Below are 10,608 nucleotides of genomic sequence, written 5' to 3' on the forward strand. Positions count from 1 at the left end.
ATGTTTTGCGTGTTACTGTTTTTAAAAACTAAATTAAAACAAACCTTGGCGCTGAAGTACATCCGGTTACCTCTCGCTGTCGCCATTTTGATACACACAAGCGAGCAAGAAGTAACGAAGAGACGACAGAAAGGTGAGCTCCGCGTTTATATCATTTTAAGCTGATTTGCACACAAATTTGGCAAATACATAATGTAATGATTAACAGTTCATCCGAATGCCAAGCTAGTATTTTGCAGCTAAGCTAGCAGAAAGCTAACTGCACGACATACAGTAACTGACGACTTTTCGGCTAGCTAGCTGGCTAGTAACGTTAGCTAGCTAACGTGTACATACCCACGCCTTTAGCGGTTGGGATTTATTTCATATAGAACGGTATATAACTGGTATTGCTTATGTATATCTAGTTAAATTTACTGTTAACGTTGCCGAATCTAGACTAACTTGCTGACTATCTGGCTAATATTAACTAACGACTAACGGCTGCTTAACTTTGCAACGTATTGTTAGCGCTTGGCTAGTTAGCTACCACACTGGTCTGGGCCTTCTCAGTTAATGTTATGGGGTAACGTTACTGTTTATAGTTGAATAACTTTTCATTTTTCTTTAAATGCAGAGTATCATCATGAGTGGATGTCGTGTGTTTATCGGTCGTTTGAGCCCTCACGCCCGTGAGAGGGACGTGGAGAAATTCTTCAAGGGATATGGAAGGATCCGAGAAGTGAATTTGAAGAACGGATTCGGCTTTGTGGTAAGTCGGCCTTGCCAGTGAGCATTGTTAGGGACAGGGATGGACATTTAGATAACCTAGAACTATTACTTTTCAGACCGGGCTAGTAGAAAATGTTCCTAACTTAGCCCGCTTATTAGTGAAATGTATTTTCCCAAATATTACATGGCACAGATTTCAGACCCTGGTTGGTAAAAAATGGAAGACTAAAAGCCCCGTCTAGGGGTGGTCAGTGAACGCCTTGTTCAAAACAACTGGGAACTCGGAAAAATACGAGGTCGGAGCTCTAGAAGAGGCCCGAGTTGGATGACCTTTCAAATCGTTTTTCAGTTCATAACACGTTTTTTTTCTTCAGAGAAAACAGTTTTGAATGGATCCTTGATTACACAACACCCCCCTTGTCTTTCATCAGGAGTTTGACGACCACAGAGATGCGGATGATGCCGTATACGAGCTGAATGGCAAGGAACTCTGTAGTGAAAGGTAAAGATTTAGATGCATTATTCAAAGTATTAAGAAAGCTCAATGGTGAAATGTGTTTTGGGCGGTTCCTCCATATAGTAGTGGTATTTACACAGAACTGCTACTCTCTTTCTCTGACTTGGGCCTAGCTGCATTGTGTGTGAATTTAATTGACTTTATCAGCAATTTGTGTAGACTCGGTATTAACTGTCTTGTACTTTATCAGTCATTTCTGTAACCTCAGTATATGAACTATTTTGTCTCTATAGGGTGACGATAGAGCATGCCCGCTCCAGAAGAGGGAGGGGTGGTGGACCAGGGATGGGGGGTGGTGGTGGAGGAGGAGGAGGACGTTTCTCACCTCGTTTCAGCAGCTACCGCCAGGGCTCTGGTGGTCATGGTGGTGGTGGTGGTGGTGGTTCCAGGTATAGACTCCTCAGACCTCATTTCACAACCTCTTCGCTTGCAGTTTGGCCTTCCAACATTATGTAAACTTCCTTTAAAAACTCCTAGTTGGAGACCTGAATTTCCTGCTTATTATTCCCTTATAATTCCATCAATCTTGCATGTATGAATTCTGGAAAACCGGGTGATTTTAGGAGCTTGGCAGTTTTATTTGCAGTGAATGGAGTTTAGTCAATGTGATTAGAGTTTGGTGTTAAACATGTGAAAGTAAATGGGTTTTGTGTAATTTTCAGAGTGTGATTTAAAGTTCCTACGGTAACTATATAAAACACTCTCCCACTCGTGCAGTAGGTACGGTCCCCCGGTGCGAACGGAGCACAGAATCATTGTGGAGAACCTGTCGTCACGGATCAGTTGGCAGGTGAGCGGTTGCACCCACCTGGTCTAATGTGATACAAAACAATTATCTTTTTACTTGATCTGGTACTGCCTTTTTGTAGTCTGTGTGAAGCAGCATTTTTTTTTATTGAAACATGCACATTTTTCATATATATATATATATATATATATATATATATATATATATATATATATATATATATATATATAAAAACATAGCAATATGCTTAATAGCCTATTAGGTGAATAGAACTGCAAGGACCCGTTTCGATATTATGAATTCAGAATTGTTTATTTCTTGACTTCGTTTTACTGTATCTTTTTAAGAATAAGCACCTCTTAGACTTAAAGGTAAATGTAACCGAACACATCTTTAACCCCCTTTTTTTTAATGAGCTTATTCTTATCTGGTTATTAGTTTATGAAGGAGTTGCATGCACCGCCTCTCCTGGAGGTGTCTTATATGCATAGCGCCCTCTGCTGGTTGTGTTTTCAATAGTGTCCATTTGGTGCCTCTCCTTACACGCAGTTGCCGCTGGTCTAAATCTTGGCTGGGCCCCGTAGCGGGTGAAAGGGCTCTAGCGCAGGATAGCGTTAGGATGGTCCCTCGTAAGCCCCAGTCTGGAGGTTCTGTGGTCTGGTCTGGTGGAAACCCCCCTCTCCCCTCTCGACTGCAGCCAGCCTGTAACCCCCTCAATCCACTCCACGTTCCCTACATTCTCCCGTTTGGTTGTTTATCTGTTGCTGATGGAGCTGGGGGGTGTTGACAGTTGGGCACACTGCACACCCTCTTCCTTCGTTCCTTCCCCTACTTGATCTCTGGTGGTCCCTTGTGGAGGCTGGCCGGAGTCCGGGTCTGTCAAGGCTGAGGGAGGTCGTTTCTCAAGGGCTTAACACTGTGACTGCATTGGTTCCCATTGGTCCGCTATTTGGACAAGTGGCTCTTTGCTAATGTCTTCCTGGGTATGGAACGGTAAGTAACATATAACTCATGTGATTGGGTTTAAGGGTTGGGAGGAACAGGAAGTAGAATCATATACGCTAGTCTTACTGGAGAACGCTTTCTATAAGTTTATAAGCCCTTATGGAATTATACTAGGCTACTTAATAGGTTAATGAAATAACCTCTTGATTAAAGTAGGAGCTTAAGATAATTAAAAAAAAAACACATTGCATATAATTATTTTTAAACGATGCCCCCTAAAACCACGATAGTTGACAAACCTCAAACATTTCCAAGCCGCCTCACCCGGAAGGGATTTGTCATGTCTCACTGCCTTAATATCTTCTGTTTTAAAAAAAATAGTAATGTGTAGTCTCCGTCAATCCTAGTTGTCAACAAACATGAAACAAATACAATACCAAGGAACCAAATAGTGTTACCATGTTTCTCCTTTGGGTAAGATAGTTAACCAAGTTGGTCTACCTGTGAAGCTATTTCAGTGGCTCATCACTTAAACGCCCTCGTCTGCAAATGCCAAAATATCACATGATTAGCGTGTTTTGTTGGAAGTCAGTATTACGGGGTGGGTGGATATTGCTGTCGTGGTTTACTTGATTTAGTCTTTCCCAGGTTCACAGAAAACCCTCTAAGCCACATTATACAGTCTGTTTGCTCGTCACTGACTCGTATGCTTCATCGCAGGACCTGAAAGACCTGATGAGGAAAGCCGGAGAAGTCACCTTTGTGGATGCACACAGAACCAACAAGAATGAAGGGTGAGTTTGTCTGTCCAGTTGGCCCAGGATCTGGGCTTTATTCATTAGTTATATTCCGTTCCAAAACGTTTGGTCTCGTTGCACGATGACCCATGTTCCTTATGGACTGAGAAAGGGAGAGACTACCTCGGGCTTGTCCAATAATAAACCCACATTTTCTGTTTACAATAAAAAAAAAAAAATGTTTTGCTCTACTTGAAAACAAACCAAATATACCTTAGGTTGAATGGTTGCTATTATGAAATGAGCCTGTTGACCGAATGTGATTTGATTCTACAGGGTGGTGGAGTTCGCATCACACAGTGATATGAAGAATGCCATTGATAAGCTGGACGGAACAGACTTGAATGGACGCAAGTTGAAACTGTCTGAGGATCGCAAGAGCCGGTTGGTATCTCTCTTCCGACTTCTAGTTTCACTGAGACTAGACAAACACAGGAACTTCACTGTCATTTTCCAGCTAGTTGTAAATCAATGCTCTCATATATTTATTTTTAGGTGTTTTGACACAGTTCTGACAATAAGGAAATGAGACGGGAGACAGGCATGTGGGTAAAAGTGGGGACTGACAAGTGTCCAGGGGGAGTGTTAGTAATATATTACGGCTCTGCACTAACTAATGCTCTTGATGGTGGGGGAGGAAACAAAACTTTTCATTCTTCTGTTCCAACAGCCACAGCAGGAGTCGTTCCCGTGGCTCCCGTAGCTACTCCCGGTCCCGTAGCCGTTCCCCCCGCTCCAAGTCCCGTAGCAGGAGTCGTAACCGCTCCAGGAGCCCCCGATCTCGCTCGGCCAGCCGTACCCCGGAGAAGAAGCCTTCATCTGGAGGAGGAGGAGGGGGCAGGGCTGTACATCGTTCCACCTCACGCTCCCCGTCCCGGTCCAGATCCCCTGCCCCTCGCTCCCGTACCCCTCCCCCACGCTCCCGTTCTCGCACGCCTCCTCCCAGTTCCCCTGCCCCGGCCCGGAAGCAGTCTCCGTCCCGGTCTCGCTCCCCCTCGGCTGAGAGCCAGCACTGAGCCCCACTGGGGGATGTGTGTAGTTCAGTGTTGTAGTGAAGTGGTGGCTGGAGGGAGGACCGTCTCATTGGAATGGCTGGAATGGAATGCGAGGAACAGAATCCTTCATAGCGTTCCGTTTATTCCATTCCGTCTATTCCGATAAGCCTGTCCTGATTTTTAAAGTAAACACCAGCCTCAAGTGGTTTCGTGGTATGGACTGAAGAGTTGTCATGCTGAGACCATGGCGCCTGGCTTTGTGGCGGCCTGCTTGCTTGCTAGTGTGGAATGAATGGAGAGGCTTGCCTTCGGTGACACACTCCCACAATCTCTCATTTTTTTTAAATCAGAGATTTGGTCATTGTGCCAGTATCTTGGATGCCCTGTAATGTTTTTCTCTATTTTGGGAGTCTTTGTGTTTATAGGTTGGATCGTGCTTCCCCAATTCAACTTCAAATTGTTTTTTTCTTTGCCATATGAATAATTATACATTTTCCTTGGGGGGGAAAACTGAACCGTTTAAGGAAATGTACAGTGTGATTGAGATCTTTTGATTGGGTCGCATTCCTGTTGAGTATCTATCGTTCTCACTGCAGATTGTAAGTCTCGTTGTGATTTAATGACATCTGTACCATTTGAAGTGAAACTTTCTGTTTTCTGTTATGAGTCTAATCAATACAATGATATATTTCCATCACCACTTTGGCCCTGTCAGTGATTCCAATCTACACCTCAGACAGACCTCATGTAAATTAAACCCAACATTATAATTTACGGATCGGTATTGCAAAGACATTTCCCCACAAGGTTTAGTTAACATTTGCTGGAAAATTCTGTATATGCACTTCACAAATTCTTATTAAATGGATACTTCTACTTTAAATTTGACTCAACAATTAATATTTATTTTCTACCAAGAGAACAATACTTGCAAATGTATATTTTTATTAAGAAAGCCGTTGTACAGATAATGTTAGATTTAAAATGTCACTTGCTTCTAGCCTGGGTACCAGTCTGTTTGTCATGCCATTTATATTTGGCAAGGAGTTGAATGAAATGACACAACGATCTGGAACCAGGCTAATGTTCTATAGACGATTAACAAAACATGCACTCAACAGAAATCATACCTTGGTTTGTGGTGAATGTGGAAAAAGTTTGGATAATGTTTTGATACACAACTTGTCCATATTGAAGAGGAAATGGAGGAGGATGGTAAATGTGATCTCCATAACATACTGATTGACATACCTTTTGTCTGCCTCATCTGTATACCTACAGACACACAAGTGAGCAGTTCAGTCATCTGCACCCAATACAGCTAGCCTTCAGCATATTCTTATAGCCTATGGTGGCAGGTAGCCTAGTGGTTAGAGCATTGGGCCAGTAACTGAAAGGTTGCTGGAGCTGACAAGGTAAAAATCTGTCGTTCTTCCCCTGAGCAAGGCAGTTAACCCACTGTTCCCTGAAGACGTGAATGTCTATTATGGCAGCCCCCCCACACCTCTGATTCAGAGAGATTGGGTTAAATGCGGAAGAGGCATTCAGTAGTACAATTGACCCCTTTATTTGTACATACCCTTAGCTCTATTGATTGATATCCATTGAATTGTCCATTTTCTGTTTTTGGAAAGATTTGCACATATGAAAAGAAAGATGGTATTACCATAAAACGATATCAATTTAGATTATACAAGGGACAAACCTTGCCTTAACTGAAAAATGTAAAGATCTTAATTTAAGTGCCTGTCCTTTAAAATCCAAATGTTTCAGTTGGGCAGTTAGGTTCCCACAAGAACCCCCACCAACTAAGGAGGTTCCTCGATGAACCCCAGCTCCTATGGGGTTGGGGTTCTAAGAACCTTAGAACCCTAAGGTTCTTCAAAGATCTTAGAAGACCCATTGTTGAAAGAGACATTTTTAGAGTGTAGTTATATTTAAACTGTCTGACAACACGTTCTGATGAAATGACTTGTCCTGCACTTTGTAAAAACCCAGAGACTGCATTGAGTGAATGTTATAAAAAGATGTTGGTTCCTTTCTAAACACACCAATGTGAATGCAAAGAGGCCTCGGACCCACAAAATAGTTGAAGTGAACTATGTGCTTTAGCTTTTTTTCTTCCCAGAGTTCACTTTTAAGAGGACTGAGATCGGGTCTTTTGAAGACGACAGATCGGATCTTTTATAAGTGGACTATATCTGAAAACACCCATAGTTACACATTTAAAATATGGACAATCCAGGGATATTTTACCCCCCCCGCCCCCCGATCTTGATAAAATGTCTGGTATTGTCATTTATTTTAAAGACGCTTGTCTTACTGGACATAAATAGGAAATAAATAAAACAGGCTACACCAACACTATTTTCCATTCAAAGGGTTGGGTAAATTGCTACCGAAGATTTGCCTTGGCAAAGAAAGGAAATCCTTTATTTGTTCCAAGGTTTGCTGATGTCAACGTTGTGAACAGAGTGCCCCAGAGCGATTTGAATGCTCAGAGATACCGTGACGAGATACCGTGACGAGATACCGTGACGAGATACCCGAGATACCGTGACGCGACGAGATACCGTGACGAGATACCGTGACGAGATACCGTGAGATACCGTGACGAGATACCGCGACGAGATACCGTGAGATACCGTGAGGAGATACCGCGACGAGATACCGTGAGATACCGTGACGAGATACCGCGACGAGATACCGCGACGAGATACCGTGACGAGATACCGTGACGCGACGAGATACTGTGACGAGATACCGTGACGAGATACCGTGACGCGATACCGTGACGAGATACCGTGACGAGATACCGTGACGCGACGAGATACCGTGACGAGATACCGTGACGAGATACCGTGACGCGATACCGTGAGGAGATTGAGGCTCTTTTATTAATTTTTTTAAGGTATCTGTGACCCCCCCCCCCCCCCCCCCCCCAAAAAAAAAATACATATCTATAGTCCAAGTCATGTGAAATCCATAGATTAGGGCCTAATGAATATTTCATTTGACTGATTTCCTCATATGACTTGTAACTCAGTGAAATTCTTGCATGTTTGCGTTTATATTTTTGTTCAGTATATCTTGGAAGACTTTGTGATTGCAAGCAGAACGAAGAGAGGTAATGAGGTGACCAATAATGGTTGCAAATCATTCTATAGGCTACCAGTTAGCCTATCCATTATCACATAATGAAAGGTGTTAAAACGGATAATAGGCTACTGTTAAAGTTTCCCCCCTGGCTGAGTTGATTGGCTGATTTGGGCCATCAGTTGATTGACAGATCTAGGCCTACTATAGAACGATCAACTTTACTCCAGCGCGGATGCTTTTCTACGTTTTATACTGTAGTTGACGCTGTTACTTCGTAGTCTAAGTAAATTCCACAATAACTAGAGGACTGGAAAATAAAGCATTACCATATATACTTGATTGAATTGTCTATTTTGTATTTAACTGGGTAAGTCAGTTAAGAACAAATTCTTATTTTCAATGACGGCCTAGGAACAGTGGGTTTAACTGCCTTGTTCAGGCGCAGAACATCAGATTTTTTACCTCGTCAGCTCAAGGATTCGATCTCGCAACCTTCCGGTTACTAGTCCAACACTCTAACCACTAGGCTACCTGCTGGTTACTAGTCCAACGCTCTAACCACTAGGCTACCTGCTGGTTACTAGTCCAACGCTCTAACCACTAGGCTACCTGCTGGTTACTAGTCCAACGCTCTAACCACTAGGCTACCTGCTGGTTACTAGTCCAATGCACTAACCACTAGGCTACCTGCTGGTTACTAGTCCAATGCACTAACCACTAGGCTACCTGCTGGTTACTAGTCCAACACTCTAACCACTAGGCTACCTGCTGGTTACTAGTCCAATGCACTAACCACTAGGCTACCTGCTGGTTACTAGTCCAACGCTCTAACCACTAGGCTACCTGCTGGTTACTGCTCTAACCACTAGGCTACCTGCTGGTTACTAGTCCAATGCACTAACCACTAGTCTACCTACCACTGTTCTATAGCGTAGTAACATTAACGTGCGTGATATGAGTGTAACGTGTTTAAAACTAAACACATTTTTTATGCATCGTCAGGTCTTTTAGATGAACTTGCTGAAGAGGAAGAGTGAAGGTGTGTTTTGAAATAATAGCCAAACAATGAAACCAAACACTACAGATCAATAGGGAGCTCTACGTCACAGAGGTCACAGGTCAATACAGAACATGAGGTAAGACAGATATGAGGCAGCATCTAGAAGACCAGCGACATAAGAAACATCAATGAAATGGAACGACATCTTTGAGCTTTTACCTGGACCAAGACAAACAAAATCAGAAATGTGCTGACAAAAAGGAGTCGCTGGCATCTTAAAAACACTCTGTAGTGAAGTTCCTTTTGGACTGGGCTGAAGGAAGAGATAATTACATGAAATTGATACTCTCTTTTTGGGATTTTTTTTTTAATCACTTCTCTATGGAAACCAACTTTGACAAGTACAACGTTCTGTTTGTCTTTGATGGTCTGGATGAGTGCCGACTTCCTCAAGTGTTCATCGACCCACAGAAGGGGAAGTACTTTAGGAAGAGAATCAGCGATGAGAACCTGGCAGCAGAATCATCACACACATAAAGGCATCAAGGAGCCCCTACGTCATGTGCAATCTTTAGTTTAATCTTTAGTTGGATCTCTACCACTGTTCTAGAGATACTTTTGGGAGAAGCAGAGAGAGAAGCAGAGAGAGATGCACAACACTCTGACTGAGATGTACTCACACTTGTTGAACTACAACGTATTACACAAAACCCAGAAATATTCATGGGGGACAAGAGAAAGCTGAGACAGATTCACACATGAAACTGGATGAAGAGATTCTGAAGCTGGGGGGAAAACTGGCCTTCCATCAGCTGGAGAAAAGCAATCTGATCTTCTATGAGGAAGACCTAAGAGAGTGTGGCATTGATGTGAGAGAAGTGTCAGTGTTCAGCTTTGTTCATCTGAGCATCCAGGAGTTTCTTGCTGCTGTGTTTGTGTTTGTCACATTCACCAAAGACAATGTAAATATATTAACCAAGCAAGAAAACCCACCCCCCAACCAGAAAACTTCAGATGTCTGAAGACGCACCGCTATAAGACATGGCCTTACAGAGTAAGAATGGACACCTGGACCTTATCTTCTGCTTCCTTCTGGGCCTCTCACTGGAGTCCAATCATACTCTCTTACAAGGCCTATTGACACAGACAGGAAGCAGCTCAATGAGGAAACGGTGAACTACATCAAGGAGAAGATCAAGGAGAATCCCCTGTCTCCAGCGAGGTGCATCAATCTGTTCCGCTGTCTGAACGAACTGAATGACCATATTCTCTAGTGGAGGAGATCGAAAGCTAACTGAGCTTCTCTCAGAAGCCAAAGTGTCACTTGCACATTGGTCAGCGCTGGGCTTTTTTTGTGTTGCTGACTTCAGAAGGGGAAGCTGTACATGTTTGACCTGAAGACATACCACCAGATCAGAGGAAGTGTTTTCTGAGTCTCCAGCCTTGTCAGTAACACATAACAAACCAAGCTGTTGCAGATTTCAAATAGTCAGATGCTCATTGGTATCGATGTCCATGTGTTCGTACTCCAATAATTGACCATCATCAAGGTAAAGATAATTGATCTCAGAATTCTGCAAGTTACGACAATTTCTAAACAGCATCATTTTATTTGTAGGCCAATAGTTTGTGAGATTCTGATCTCAGTTTAAACATTCTCCACTAAGGCCATGCTGTAGCACGCTTGACATTTCAAGGTCATTTCCGAGTGAGCCGACATCTCTTGCGTTTAACGTTAAGTCAATCACGCAGGAGCAGGGCTCAATGGATTGTATCCTGATACAAGTACACTATGA

The 10,608-nt window shown here is 43.0% G+C and overlaps 1 protein-coding gene across 1 annotated transcript; it reads left to right on the plus strand.

Moving 5' to 3' along the window:
• Positions 1 to 44: 44 nt before the first annotated feature.
• On the plus strand, positions 45 to 5,413 carry srsf5a (serine and arginine rich splicing factor 5a). Its single transcript, XM_029730943.1, has 8 exons — positions 45 to 133; positions 617 to 751; positions 1,143 to 1,213; positions 1,462 to 1,617; positions 1,946 to 2,018; positions 3,642 to 3,715; positions 3,995 to 4,102; positions 4,389 to 5,413. The coding sequence occupies exons 2-8, from the start codon at positions 626 to 628 to the stop codon at positions 4,732 to 4,734; spliced, it is 954 nt and encodes a 317-aa protein (XP_029586803.1). The 5' UTR covers positions 45 to 133; positions 617 to 625; the 3' UTR covers positions 4,735 to 5,413.
• The last annotated feature ends 5,195 nt before the right edge of the window (positions 5,414 to 10,608 follow it).

This window comes from Salmo trutta, chromosome 33 (assembly GCF_901001165.1).
Source record: "Salmo trutta chromosome 33, fSalTru1.1, whole genome shotgun sequence".
NCBI classification, from domain to species: domain Eukaryota; kingdom Metazoa; phylum Chordata; class Actinopteri; order Salmoniformes; family Salmonidae; genus Salmo; species Salmo trutta.